At 41.9% G+C, this 15,728-nt stretch overlaps 1 protein-coding gene across 4 annotated transcripts in view; it reads right to left on the reverse strand.

Moving 5' to 3' along the window:
* The window catches only part of BAZ1A (bromodomain adjacent to zinc finger domain 1A), a 93,853-nt gene that overhangs the window by 41,490 nt on the left and 36,635 nt on the right, over positions 1 to 15,728 (reverse strand). For all 4 annotated transcript variants that reach the window (XM_058666337.1, XM_058666335.1, XM_058666336.1 and 1 more), the window contains exons 4-5: positions 9,621 to 9,722; positions 2,857 to 2,944 (exon numbers count right to left, since the gene is read on the reverse strand). In XM_058666337.1, coding sequence (XP_058522320.1) covers positions 2,857 to 2,944; positions 9,621 to 9,722 — 190 coding nt within the window. The remainder of the gene's footprint in view (positions 1 to 2,856; positions 2,945 to 9,620; positions 9,723 to 15,728) is intronic.

Genomic DNA, 15,728 nt, shown 5'->3' on the forward strand with positions numbered 1-15,728 from the left:
TATGGTATAGCAGGTAAAGCTGCTGTCTGTGGTACTGGCATCTAATATGGGCACCAGTTCAAGTCTCAGGTGCTCTATTTTTTTTTAAAGATTTATTTATTTTTATTACAAAGTCAGATATACAGAGAGGAGGAGAGACAGAGAGGAAGATCTGTCCGATGATTCACTCCCCAAGTGAGCCGCAACGGCCGGAGCTGTGCCGATCTGAAGCCGGGAACCAGGAACCTCTTCCGGGTTTCCCACGTGGGTTCAGGGTCCCAAAGCTTTGGGTCGTCCTCAACTGCTTTCCCAGGCCACAAGCAGGGAGCTGGATGGGAAGTGGAGCTGCCGGGATTAGAACTGGCGCCCATATGGGATCCTGGTGCGTTCAAGGCGAGGACGTTAGCCACTAGGCCAAGCCACTGGGTCTAGGTGCTCTATTTTTTATATCCACTTCCCTGCTAACGGCCTTGGAAAACAGTGGAAGATGGCCCATGTCTTTGGGCCCCTGAGCCCACATGGGAGACCTGGAACAAGCTCTTGGCTTTGGACTGGCCCAGTTCTGGCTGCTGTTGGCCATCTCTGTTTTTCTCTTTTTGTAATTTTGCGTTTCCAGTAAAATATTAAAAGGAAAAAAACCCATATTTAATATCACAAACCCACTGTTTTCATTTTTATTTATTTTTATTATATTGGTATTTCCCTCTAACTGTATTTTTTTCCATTATTTTTTTCACTGTTTGAATGTTTTCATTTTTTAAAGAAATATTTATTTATTATTTGAAAGTTACAGTGACAGTGGAGAGACAGAGCTTTGATCCACTAGTTCACTCCCCAGATGAATGCAACGGCTGGGACTGGGTCAGCCTGATACAGCAGCATCTTCTGATCCCAAAAGGGTGGCAGGGGACCAACCACTTGGATCACTTTCTGCTGCTTTTGCAAACAAAGAGCTAGAGAATCTGAGACTCAAATTATATGGTATGCTGATGTTGCAGGCAGCCTTACCCACCACGACACAATGCCCTGATAATTTTATTTTAAAATGATCCACAATAATCATTTACTCTTATGGTCCCTGATATCGGTGCAGAATCCCAAAGACATGAGCCATCCTCTGCTTCCTTCCCAGGCCACAAGCAGGGAACTGGATCAGATGCAGACCAGCAAGGACTTGAAGCAGTGCCCGTATAGGATGCTGGCGCTGTAGGCAAAGGCTTGGCTTGCTACACAACTGTGCATGCACTACCTCATGTTTTCTATCTTTAATATGAACTAAATACTTCATATCTTAGAAATCTAGTTTTTGTACAGCCCTTGTCTATTTTCCTGCTGGATTATATCTTTTTATTTGTGGAATGGTTTATTTAGTGGAGCCAATAAGACTCTGGCTATTAAATTTAAAAAGGTTACCTTGTGAAAAACAGAAAAACTAAAAATCTAGTTTTAAAAGCTGATGTTGTGGCACAGTAAGGTTAAGCTGCTGCTTGCAACTGTGAAATCGCATTTCAGAATGTTGCTGACCCAACTCCCAGCTGTTCTGCTTCTGATCCAGGTTGTTAGTGCACCTGGGAAAGCACTGCACTAACCAGATCTTTCTATTGCACCCTCTGTGTTACTCTGCCTTTCAGATAAATCAATCTTGAAAACAAAACAAGCTGCTTTTAGTTTCAAACAGCTATCAAGTAAAATGTAACTGTGAAATAATGGTATACAATGTTCTTCCTATTAATATACAGTGTTCTCTTATCTAGTAGAACCCATTTTAGGGTGAGGCACAGAGACATGGAGAGAACTCCCATTCATTAGCTCACTGCTCAAATGTCCCCCAATAGCTGAGGGTGGGTCAGACCAAAGCCACACATCACAAACACTATTCATGTCTCCCAAGCAAGAGCAGCCAAACACTTCATCTGTCATCTGCTGCATCCTAGGGTACACATTAGCAGAAAGTTGGAAATTGAAAGTAGAGCTGAGAGTTGAACCCAGACAATCCAATATGGAATGCAGATATTCCAACTGGTGTCTTAACCACCGTGCTCAATGCCCACTCCTCATGTTTTTTCAAAGTTATTATATTCTCATCTGTACTGGTTGGTCATCTTTTAAGGAAAAAAAAAGGCAGTGAATGAATTTCTTAGCAATTCAAGCAATTGTAAAATAGTATTTAATTCAACACATATTTTATTTATTTGAAAGGCAGAGTTAAGCCAGAGCTGGGTCAAGTTGAAGTCAGCAGCCAGGAGTTTCCTATTCATCTCCCACCTGTTGACAGGCACTCAAGCATTTAAGTCATCTTCCACAGGGAGCTGGTCTGGAGCAGGGCAACTGGGACTAGAATTGATTCCAATATGGGATGTCGGTGATGCAGGCAACAGCTTTACCCACTACATTTTTTTTTTCTTAAGACTTATTTATTTTGGTCCCAGCACGGTGGCCTAGTGGCTAAAGTCCTAGCCTTGAATGCAGCAGGATCCCATATGGGCGCTGCTTCTACTGCCAGAAGCCCTGGTCCCATCCAGGGCTGAGTTGTTGTGAAGCCAGGAACCAGGAGCTTCTTTCAGGTCTCTCATGCAGGTGCAGGGTACCAAGGTTTTAGGGAATCTACTGTTTTCTAGGCCATAAGCAGGGAGCTAGATGGGAAGTGGGCAGCTGGGACATGACCCAGTATCTATTCAGGATCCTACCTCTTGTAGGGAGATCAGTAAACTGAGCCATCACATTGGAGCCCAATAAATATTTTTTTATGAGTACTAAAAATTGGATACAGATAAGAATTTGAACTATCTTTGATATACAGTTCTACAATATTTCAACAATATACTTATGCCCATTTCTCTTTTTTCTTCCAACAAACTACTTCACTATTCTGATTACCTTAACTTTAATGATTCCATCTTGTGATTCACAGTGTTGCTTCAGAAAAAGCTTTAGTTTATCACGAGAAAATAGGTGTTTCCTCCGGCTGCCAGTAGGAAGAAGAGTTAGTATTAGTATCAGAGAATTCAATTCAAACTTCATAATTTCAGCAAATGTATAATCTGAATTTTAAGCTCAAGAAATAAAGGATATTTAATTTTCTGATTTATGTACAAGTTACGAGAAACTTTATATGAAGCCAATTATGCAGGAAATTATGTAGGAAGATGTATTTGAGTGAATTTACTGTAAAAAGAGAATACACATTTTCTGGTTAGGAGATATTCAGAAATAAAATAAATTATAAGAAATAAGCCTTATAAAACGAAAAGATCACTCCTACAATTATCAGCATTAAAATTCTCTTAAAGAACCCAGTGTGATAACCTAGTAGCTAAATCCTTGCTTCGCATGCACCATGATCCCATATGGGTGCTGGTTCATATCCTGGCTGCTCTACTTCCATCCAGCTTCCTGTCTGTGGTCTGGGAAAGCAGGAGAGGATACCCCACAGCCTTGGGACCTTGAACCATTATGGGAGACCAGGAAGAAGCTCCTGCTGAAGAACAGCTCGGCTCCAGATACTGTGGCCACGTTGGCTAGTGAACCAGTGAATGAAGATTTTTCTGTCTCTTTTCCTCTCTGTAAATCTGCCTTTCCAGTAAAAACAAAATATTTAAAAAATTATCTCAAAAACTAAAATCAGATCCCTCTGTGAAAGCCTAGTGGCTAAATCCTCTCCTTGCATTGCTGGGATCCCATATGAGCACCAGTTTATGTGGCTGCTCTATTTTCCATTCAGTTCCCTTACATCCTGGGAAAGCAGTTGAGGATGGGCCAAAGTTGGGACTCTAAATCCATGTGGGAGACCTGGAAGAAGCTCCTGGCTTCAAATCAGCTCAGCTCTGGCTGTTGCAGTCCTTTAGGGAGTGAACCTGCAGATGGAAGATCTTTCTCTCTATCTCTCCTTCTCTCTGTAAATCTGTTTTTCCAATAAAAATAAATCTTAAAAAAATTAAAATCAGTAGTCATAAAGGAGTAAATAACCTTTCAAATGCATACTGTAACATGTTTGAACATAAGACCTTAACAAACTCTAAAACAACTGTATTTAAATCTTACTTAGTAGCCAACAAAGCAGTGGGATAAAAATTAAAGAGAATTAAAACATAAATTGTAAAATACATATGCTTTGAATCCAAGATGGCAGAATAGGGTAAGGACACATTGAAACAGATGGAAAAACATTTAATCAGGATGAAGCAGAGAGGACATATTCCAGGAAATAGGAAAAGACAGAACAACAGCAGAGGGGTACCTGGAGACTGACAGACACAGGAAAGCAGCGGACACAACGGTGTGGCATTGCAGTGACTGATACCTCAGCAGCATTCAGCTAACAGCAATCTGAACACCACCAGCAGCCCGGAACTCCACCAGAAACCAGGTGGGAAGGGACTTTCACTGGGAGCTTGGAAAGTGAACCCAGACAAAGAACTGTCCATCCTGCTGGTCCGTTTGATTTGATGAGGAGCAGAGATAGAGCAGCAGATCCCAGATGGACAGTGCGAGAACAGGGTGGATTTCACAGCCCGGTCAGCCCCCTAGAGCTGAACTGGGCGCCATTTTCCGTAAGGAGACAAAGGCAAGGCAAAGGACTGAACATACGCTAAGCTGGGAGTGAACTCATTTCTGATTCAGTGAACTGCAGCAACGTGGCATTCTACAGGTTCCACCCAAGACAGGTCTGGGTAGCCCTAAGACCTGATGGCCAGCAGATCAAGAACTCTAGTAGTGGTATGCAAGGTGCCAGTTTGTACACTGTGGCAATAGCTTTAGGACTGCAGGAGACAACAGTGAACTGCGCATGTGCTGAGCTCACGAGAATTAACTGAGTTCCGTGGATTGCACTGGTCCCGCAGGAAAATAATACCGGCTGTGGCATCGTACGGGTCAAAATAGGTATGTGTGGCACCCAGACCTAATGTCAGACAGGTTCCGGCAAGATCAGCACCACCAACAACCTAGCTATATAGGACACCTGGTGTCTCTCTAATCCTGGAACCTGCTCCAACTGGAAGTGGGAGAAAGGTTCAAGAGACAATGGTGCAGCCTCAGCACGGTATCATAGGAGGTGGAGAGTGGTGAGTTAGGAGCCGGGGCTATGGAGACCACGATGGAAATCTAATAGAAGAATCTAGACCTGGAACTTGCTGGAGGTTGTGGCACAAGTGGCTGCAAGCAAAGAGTTGTGTACCAACCGCAATAAATGAAATCGCATTGTAGACGTGTGGGTGACAAGCTTAGAAACCTTCCCCAAGGAGAAGACTCTGCTAACCAAGAGTACAAAGACCAACAGCAAAAGAAGAGACAAAAGCACAATGAATATTACTGAAAACTCCCCTGCAAAGGAACAAAACCCTGTGCCAACCTCAGAGTTAACTGAGGAAGACATCAAAAAATGGGGGACACAGGATCCATAAGACTCACTTTAAAGCTTCTGATCAACAACGAGAAGCACATACAAGAGTTCAAAGAATTTAAGGAAGCAATAAAGCAAATCAAGGCTGATACATCAGAAATTAAGAACACAGTAGAGCAAATTAAAAGTACAATGGAGAGGGCCCGGCAGCGTGGCCTAGTGGCTAAAGTCCTCGCCTTGCACACGCCCCGGGATCCCATATGGGCGCCGGTTCTAATCCCGGCAGCTCCACTTCCCACCCAGCTCCCTGCTTGTGGCCTGGGAAAGCAGTCGAGGACGGCCCAATGCATTGGACACTGCACCCGCGTGGGAGACCCGGAAGAGGTTCCAGGTTCCCGGCATCGGATTGGCACAGCATCGGCCCGTTGCGGCTCACTTGGGGAGTGAATCATCGGACGGAAGATCTTCCTCTCTGTCTCTCCTCCTCTGTGTATATCTGGCTGTAATGAAATGAATAAATCTTTAAAAAAAAAAAAAAGTACAATGGAGAGTCTCCAAAATAGAATTAAGCAAGCAGAAGAAAGAATCTCAGAATTGGAAGACATTTCCTGTCACCAAGGGGAAGCAAACAAAAAGCTGGAAGCAGAGCTGGATCAGGCCAAAAAAAGTATTCAAGAATTGAAAGACACTATTAAGAGGCCAAATCTAAGAGTTATGGGAGTCCCAGAAGGTGCAGAAAGAGAAGCTGAATTTGCAAATGTATTTAATGAGTTCATAAAGGAAAATTTCCCTAATCTAGAGAAAGAATTGGGAAACAAGATCCAGGAGGGGCACAGAAGTCCCAACAGGCTTGATCAAAAGCAATCTTCACCAAGACACATGATTTTCAAGCTCTCTTCAATTGAACATAAGGAAAAGATCCTTAAATGTGCATGTGAAAAAATCAATTGACATATAAAGGAATGCCAATTAAACTCACAGGAGATCTCTCACAGGAAACTCTACAGGCAAGAAGAGAATGGAGTGACATATTCCAGATTCTAACAGAAAAAAATTGTCGGCCTAGGTAACATATCCAGCAAAGCTTTCTTTTGTCTTTGAAAATGAAATAAACTTCTTCTACAGTAAAGAAAAGTTAAAAGAATATGCCTCTTCCACACCTGCCCTACAAATGATACTTCAAGATGTTCTCTTGACAGAGAAGAGGAATAGCACCCAACAAAACCAAAGGCAAATGGGAAGAACATCCCAGTAAAATGATAACAGAAGACTAATCCAATGAAGAATCCATTCCTAAAATGACAGGACCAAAGTACCACCCATACATATTAACCTTGGAAGTCATTGACTTAAACTCAATCAAATGTCATAGATTAGTAGACTGGATTTAAAAAACAAAACACATCTATTTGCTGTCTAGAAGAGACACACTTCACCAAAAAAATCAGTGGAAACTGTATCGCATGGGTTTTGTTGTTTTCTATTAGTTTCATCTCTTCAAAACACTTTCTTCTGATTAAATCATTCAATGACTCGTAGATCATACTGTGGCAATCATTTTCTTCAAGAAGGTTCTTGATTTTCATTTCTTCAGCTACACATTAGTCATTTAGTAGCATGGTATTTAATGTCATGGTGTTGTTAATTTCTTTTTTCTCCCTGATGTTGATTTTGTTTTGTGGCTTTTCATTTAAGGGGATGTATAGTAGTTGTGTAATGGACACTGTCATATCCAGTAACATGTCATTTAACTTCATGGCATTGTAAATTTCTATTTTTCTTTCTATTGTTGATTTTGTATTATGACTTTTCATTTAAGGGGATGTACAGTAGCTGTAAAATGGAGACTAACATCCAGATGTGAGGATACAATGTAGTATGCATTTCTACTTCCAGACAAAGATGGACTTACAATGAAACTGTTCACTATATCTTGACAATAGGATTCTGGACTCTCTGCCATTGTCCATGCCCGCAATGATGGACATATATGAAGAACTGCATTTTAGTAATGATATATAGGAACTAGGTGGGGGGGAGGGAATTATTGGGGAGGGGATAAGGGAAATGCCAGGAGACTATGGAATTGTATCATAAAATGATAATAATAATAAAATGTAAAAAACAAAAAAGAAAAAATATATACATGCTTTGATGCTCCTTTGCTCTTCATTTCTTTCTTTTATTTTTAAAAATTTCCTTTTATGACGCCGTTTCATAGGCTCTGGAATTCCCCCAACCCCTCCCCCCATGTTGGGTTCCTCTACATTATTGCAGTAGTACAGTTTAAATCCAGTCATGATTCATTCATTGCCAGCATGTACCATGCATAGAGTCCAGCGTCTTATTGTCTAGATAAATTCAACAGTTTCTTGGGGAGAACATCCCTGGTCTGAAAGCAGAGCTGGTGGTCTTCATTTCAAAACCAGTGTGCCACAACAGCAACAAACAACACCATAAGCAAAATGAATTAAAAAGCTACACAAATATTTCAAATGAATTCAATTTATTCCTTTCATGAATGATATCCTGGCTGCTCCACTTTCCAGTTAATGCACCTGGGAAAACTTGAGTGAAGAAATAATAAAGAATTTTTGTAATGTAGTTCCCTCTTTCCACCCTCTAATGTGTATTCTTTGGCTGGAATGTAAATAACCTGAGAGGAAGGACTCTGGCTCACTGCTTTATTTCAGTAGCATGCAAAATCTAGCAAAGAAAAGGTGATTCATCTGTTGACTGTTGAATAAATACCAAGTCCCAGAAGACTGCACTATCCTAGCTGGTGGCTTAGTCACACTTTGTAAAAATCAGCTCATCCTTCCTTGCCACATTGCAAGTGCCCAACAGCTGCAAGTGGCAATCGGCTATCATGCTGGGCAGTACAAACATAATGTTTGTTACCACAGCAAGTTCTACTTAGCAGTGAGTTATTCTAACATATAAGCATTATTTTTTTAGAGGTATTACTATTTATTTATTAAAAGAATGGGATTATTTTAAGATTTCTTTATTCCTATGTTGAAATTAGTTACAGAGAAAGAGGGAGATCCAGAGAGACATCCAGAGAGACAGACACAGAGAGTTTTTCCTTCTGCTGATTCACTACGCAAATGGCCACAAAGATTAGGACCGGGCGAGCCCTGGTGTTTGTTTTTCTAAAATATTTTTATTTATTTATTTGGAAAGGCAGATTTACAAAGGGAAGAGACAGAAGGAAATCTCTTCCATTCGCTGGTTCACTCTCCAAGTGGCAGCAACAACTAGAGCTGAGCCAATCTAAAGCCAAGAAATAGGAGCATTTCCAGGTCTCAAACACAGGAACAAGGTCCCAATACATTTGGCAATCCTCTACTGCTTTCCCAGGCCACAAGCAGGGAGCTGGATGGGAAGTGGAGCACATGGGCCATGAACCAGCACCCATATGGGATCTGAGTGGATGCAAGGCGAGGATTTAGCCACTAGTGCTGAGCTATGAAGAAGTATTTTAAAAAGCATCGTTAAGTGGCCAGTATCATGGTATAGCAGGTGAGGCCACCAGCTACAGTGCAAGAATCTTATATGGGTGTCAGTGTTGAGTCCCAGCTGCTCCACTTTCCATACAGCTTCCACTTAATGCACCTGGGAAGACAGCCGATGCTGGCCTGGAGTTCAGTACCCACATGGGAGATTTGAATGAAACCCCAATTTGGCCTAGGGTTAGGATTACAGTCACTGGGGAGTGAAGAGTAAGTAAACATTATCTTTACAACAAATTCAATGCAGGACTGGCTATTTGCTGGCAAAGTTAAAAGGTGGCTAAAAATGTCAACTTACTTTCAGAAATTAAACAAAGGGATTTTCCCAGAACATCTATGTAGATGGCAGTCAGTTTCTTTATATGCCTACCACTCATTGTCTCTCTCTCCTCTAAATAGAAGGAGAAATTCTCTAAAAGGAGAATTTTAAAATATTCACTTTTGAACGTTCTTAAGAACAGCAACAGACTGAACGGATAAACTGCCAAAAAGGTGACATACTGAAAGCACCATCAAATTCTTCAGCATTCAAAACTGAGTTACGCCATAAGAATCATTTCATGAGTTACATCCTTTTTAATTCTCTAGAGAGAAGACTGTTTGGAATTATTTACTAGCCTGAACAAGGGCCTCAAGATGATCATTTCAACAGCTGATAAGCATACACCATTACTTTAAACAAGGGATGCAACTCTTACACTATTCACTTGCTCTACATCAAACCACATTAATCTTACATTAAATATTCTCCTTTAAATTGTCATAATTATGATACTGGATTATACCTGATTTGTGTTGCCTTAACAATAGCAGATTCGTATAATTCCTTTTTAGTGGGTTGCACCTTATACTTCAATAATAAAGGATCAATTGCACCTTTTTTTTTCCTAAAAAGAGACAAGACATGAATCAGTTAACAATGTGGAAACCAGATTATAAACAGAAACTTCAGTTTCTTAGAAGATACTACAACAAAATCTTGTGTATTTTTAATTTAACCGGAATTTTTGTAAATTACCTCCATACAGTTATCCAGATAATATAAAACATAGTTTTATTTTACATAGGTATTTTAATTACTCATTCAGTAAATTTTCCCTGGCTGAAGAAAGTAACCAGATATGACTCATCAGAATACACAGTTTAAGTTGCTATATTTATTTAAATAACAACAAAAAAGTTTCCTGCATTTTGCTTTGAAATTTCCTTCTTGGGCCTGGCGAGGTGGCTTAGCAACTAAAGTCCTAGCCTTGACACACCAGGATCCCATATGGACGCTAGTTCTAATCCCGGCAGCTCCACTTCCCATCCAGCTCCCTGCTTGTGGCCTGGGAAAAGCAGTCGAGGACGGCAAAAAAGCTTTGGGACCCTGCACCCGTGTGGGAGACCTGGAGGAAGTTCCTGGCTCCTGGCTTCAGATTGGCACAGCACCGGCTGTTGCGGCCACTTGGGGAGTGAATCATGGGACAGAAGATCTTCTTCTCTGTCTCTCCTCCTCTCTGTATATCTCTGATTTTGCAATAAAAAAAAAAATAAATCTTAAAAATAAATTTCTTCTTCACAGCTATTTAATCATAAATAAAAGTGGAGATAATAAAGTTTTTTAATTGCCAAAGAGGATTCACATCCCCAACTTGTCACCTTTTCTTCCCTTGAGGATATATTCATTCATTCATAGTTACAAACATACAAAGTACGGATACTGCAGGCAAATGCTATCCATACAACAGGAAAGTACCAAAAGTACAAAAAACAAGAGAAAACGGGATAGGTGATAAGTGCAATGAAGAGACTGCTGAGGGCCTGGCATGATATTGCAGCGGTTAAAGTCCTTGCCTTGCATGTTCTGGGATCCCATATGGTCGCCGGTTCTAATTCCGGCGGCCCTGCTTCCCCATTCAGCTCCCTGCTTGTGGTGTGGCACAGCAGCTGAGGAAGGCCAAATCCTTGGGACCAGCACCCACATGGGAGACCCGGAAGAGCTCCTGGCTCCTGGCTTCGGATTGGCTCAGCTAGGGCCGTCGTGCTCACTTGGGGAGTGAACCATCGGACGGATGATCTTCCTCTCTGTTTCTCCTCCTCTATGTATATCTGCCTTTCCAATAAAAATAAATAAATATTAAAAAAAAAAAAGAAGAAGAGACTGCTGAGTGGGACAGCCACTCTTTTATATGTTCTCAGAAACTGCCCTGGTAGGTCTTCCAAGAAGTAGATACTGAAACAGAGATTGGGGGCAGGGAGAGAACAGTTCATTAGAAAAACTTCAGGAAATGAGTTTAAAAAGTGAAAAGAACATGTGAAGGCCAAAGGCCCCGAAGTAAAAAAACACACACAGGGCTTGTGTAAGAAGCAGAATGAGCAGGGAGGGGAGATGATTTGGTCTGAGCAGCAGGGCATGATTACGGCGGCCTTTGCACTGCAGTGATGCACCAGATGATCGAAATAATAGGATAATGATGGTGTAACTTCTTCTGCAGAAGAAACTCTGATTGCTTAGACTATATGGCAAGAAAGCAAACACTGGTTAAAAAGCTGCTGAGAATCTAAGGACATACCACCCTGAATGTGCCTGATCTTGTCTGATCTTAGAAGCCATACACAAAGGCTGGCTTTATGGCATGGTGCGTAAACAGGCCTCCTGTGGCACTGACATCTCTTATAGGTGCCAGTTTGAGTCCTTGTGCTCCATTTCCAACCCAGCTCCCTGCTAATATACCTGTGAAAGCAGCAGATCTCCCAAGTCTTTGGGTATGTTAGCCACATGGGATACCTCGATAAAACTCCTGGATTTGGCTTGGTCCAGCCATGGCTGTTGTGACCATCTGAGGAGTGAAACAGTCATCAGGAGTAACTTTCAAATAAATAAATAGTTCTTAAAAAAAAAAAAATAGCCAGGGCAGGCACAGTGGTGAGCAGAGTAATGCTCTGCAGCACCAGCATCCCATATGGGTTCTGATTCAATTTCTAGCTGTTTCATTTACTGATTCAACTCCCTGCGAATATAGCAGAGGATGGACCAAAGCCTTAGGGTTCTGCACCTATGTGGGAGACCTGAAAAAAGCCCTCACTTCCAGCTTCAGACCAGCCGGGCTCTGGTCATTATGCCATTTGGGGAATGAACTAGTGGTTTGAAGAGCTGTCTCTCACCCATTCTCTCTGCAATGTTGACTTTCAAATGAAATAAATAAATCTTGGAGTGAGAGATATCCATGTCACTCATCCAGGTATCTGGGACTGATGCTCAGTTCTGGCTCTGGGCTCAAGTTTCCTGATAATAGAGAGCCTGGAGGCATCTGACCAGACAGCTGCATCCACTGGTACGTACATTGGCTAGTGCAAGTAACAGACAAAACCTGACCCTGAAATGGCTGGCACATATGAGTCAAGATGGGGTTACCACAGGTGAAGTTTACTGGGGAACTCCCCAACTAGACCACTGAATTCAAATCTCAGCCACAGGGAAAATCACTAGATATGTAGTCTGACCTTGGAATGCCATGTATTGGGACCAGGCCTCTTGAGTTACTGATGCTTGCTCAATGGACAGCACGCCCAGATGCATACGGAGAACATGATGGATAGCAGAACAGGTTAAGACAGTTTTCCTGGCCAAAATGAAGTGGACTTGGTCAGCCAACAGATCTTGGAGATATTCTCAGCCCTTGCACATGAAGCTGACAGTGTCTCATAAATATCAGAACCATTCAAATGATACCCTCAGAACATTCTTCCCCACATTGGTGTCTCTACAGGTGCTAATGTTGTATGACAACAGCAAAGTGGAAGAGCAGTCCCTCTTTTCTTCCCCCTGTGCAGACACAGGAGGAAAAAAAAAAGACTGAAATACCTGACCCTCCACATTCCTAATCAGAGACCCACATGGACACACATTCCTTTCAACTATGTATAATATTAAAAATAAAGTTAAAATTTTTAAAAATGAGGAAAATACATACTGAACATCTATAGATGGTTTTTCTTGCATTCGCTAAATATTATAATATGTGGCCTATTTACATAATACCTATCTTGTATTGGGTATTATAAATAATCTAGTGATGATTTAAGTACAATAGACTATGGCAAGGTTAAAGGCAAATACCATACCATTTTACATAGGGAACTTTAGCATCTGCAGATTCTGACTGCTATGGGGAATGAGGTGGGATATGGATTACTAGAATGAGTCGCCCCTGGATACGGAGGCACCACTGTACTTATTCACAATATTTTTAAAAATTTTAAAATGTACGCTTCATTATGCTTAGGTAAGCACTGAAAATATATCAAGCTTAATCCTACTTTTATTTATAGTAATGAAAATCATTTTGTTGCTATCTTACGGACATGTGAACATACTGAAGAAAGAACTTTACATTTTTCTAGATAATAACAAAAATGAGAAAACACAATAACAAAAAGCCCCTATAATTTTCCATACAAGAAGTTTGTTCTAAGGAAAATTATCAAGTTATGGTCTCTACAACTATTCTGCAGTGACAATCCATTAAATGATTAGAACTTCAGGGCCCGGCGGCATGGCCTAGCGGCTAAAGTCCTCGCCTTGAACGCGCCGGGATCCCATATGAGCACCGGTTCTAATCCCAGCAGCTCCACTTCCCATCCAGCTCCCTGCTTGTGGCCTGGGAAAGCAGTAGAGGATGGCCCAAAGCTTTGGGACCCTGCACCTGTGTGGGAGACCTGGAAGAGGTTCCAGGTTCCTGGCTTTGGATCGGCTCAGCATTGGCCGTTGCGGCCACTTGGGGAGTGAACCATCGGACGGAAGATATTCCTCTCTGTTTCTCCTCCTCTCTTTTTATCTGACTTTGTAATAAAAAAAAAAATAAATCTTTTTAAAAAAGAATAAATCTTTTTTAAAAATAAAGAATTTTAATGTGTGGGAATAAGGCTAGCATGGTAAGTCAATCTTAAGAAAGTCATTATGAGTAACCATCTGAGCTTGAAGTTCTCTCTTTTTTTTTTTAAAGATTTATTCATTTTATTACAAAGTCAGACATAAAGAGGAGGAGAGACAGAGAGGAAGATCCAAGTGAGCCGCAACGGGCCGATGCTGCGCCAATCCGATGCCGGGAACCAGGAACCTCTTCCAGGTCTCCCACACAGGTGCAGGGTCCCAATGCATTGGGCCGTCCTCGACTGCTTTCCCAGGCCACAAGCAGGGAGCTGGATGGGAAGTGGAGCTGCCAGGATTAGAACCGGTGCCCATATGGGATCCCGGCGCGTTCAAGGCAAGGACTTTAGCCACTAGGCCACACCGCCGCGCCCAATTTATTTATTCTTATTGCAAAGTCAGATGTACAGAGAGGTGGAGAGGCAGAGAGGAAGATCTTCCATCCCATGATTCACTCCCCAAGTGACCACAATGACTGGTGCTGTGCTGATCCGAAGTCAGGAGCCAGGAGCCTCCTCCAGGTCTCCCACACGGGTGCAGGGTCCCAAGGCTTTGGGCCATCCTCTACTGCTTTCTCAGGCAACAAGCAGGGAGCTGGATGGGAAGTGGAGCTGCCAGGACACAAACCAGCACCCATATGGGATCCTGGTGTGTTCAGGGCGAGGACTTTAGTTGCTAGTTCACTGTACCGGGCCCACATTAAAATTTTCAAACATGGGACTACAAACATCAAAACAATTTGGATGGCTTCTTTAAAAATAACAAGTGCTTAGTTTAACAGTTACGATATAAATTAAAATTCCTGCATCACATATCAGAGCACTACTGATTTCTTTTTTTTTTTTTTTTTAATTTTTTTATTTTTATTACAAAGTCAGATATACTGAGAGGAGGAGAGATAGAGAGGAAGTGGAGCTGCCAGGATTAGAACCAGCAGCCATATGGGATCAAGGCAAGGACCTTAGCCACTAGGCCACGCTGCCGAGCCCAGCACTACTGATTTCAATATCCTACTAATTCAGACCCTAGCTGGAACCAGTGATGGATCAAGTAACTGGCATCCTGCAGCCCATGAGGGAGTTCTGCACTGAGGTCATAGCTTCCAGTTTGGCCAACCGTGTCCAGACCACTGGAAGATTTGAGGAGTGACCAGATGATACCAGCACTTTCTCAAACAAACATAATTTTCAGATTTCATTCATCTTGCTAACAGACTAGTTACAATGAGCTAGTAATTTATGGAGAAAAGGAAGAACAATAGCCAGATGTATAATACCAGCAACTTCGTTCTTGAAGGGCAGACTTTAACGGAAGATCATCGAAAGTAGATACACAGAGACGAGCAGTGTTGCAAGGCGAGGTAAGCTGCCACCTGCATGGCAGCACCCCATATGGGTGCTGGTTTGTGTTCCAGCAACTCACTTCCAATCCAATAGATTGGAACAGATCAACAGATCTCTCTCTCTCTCTCATTCTCCTTTTCAAACAAATTTAGAAAAAAAGATTTTTTTATTTAAAGAAAAGCATATACATGATATGTATGCGATGATCAAAGGAGGGATCAAAAGACAAAAGTCTAAAAACCTACTTGTCAGTTTAATGTAATTTATTTTGAATTATCATCTCTAAAATACAGCTTAAATTCTTAGCTAGTATGATGAATAAGTCAAATAGTCAAGTGTCAAAATTATATTTGCGGGCCAGGTGCAGTAGCCTAGTGGCTAAAGTTCTTGCCTTGGATGAGCCAGGATCCCATGTGGATGCCAGTTTTTATACTGACTGCTCATTTACCTTCCAGTTCCTTGCTTGTGGCCCTAGAAGGTAGTCAAGAACGGTCCAAACCCTTGGGACCCTGCATCCACATGGGAGATACAGGAGAAGCTCCTGGATCCTGGCTTTGGATCAGCTCAGCTCTGGCCATTGTGGCCACCTGGGGAGTGAACTAGCGGATACAAGCTCTTTCTCTGTCTCACCTTCTCTC

The sequence above is a fragment of the Ochotona princeps genome, chromosome 6 (assembly GCF_030435755.1).
Source record: "Ochotona princeps isolate mOchPri1 chromosome 6, mOchPri1.hap1, whole genome shotgun sequence".
NCBI classification, from domain to species: Eukaryota; Metazoa; Chordata; class Mammalia; order Lagomorpha; family Ochotonidae; genus Ochotona; species Ochotona princeps.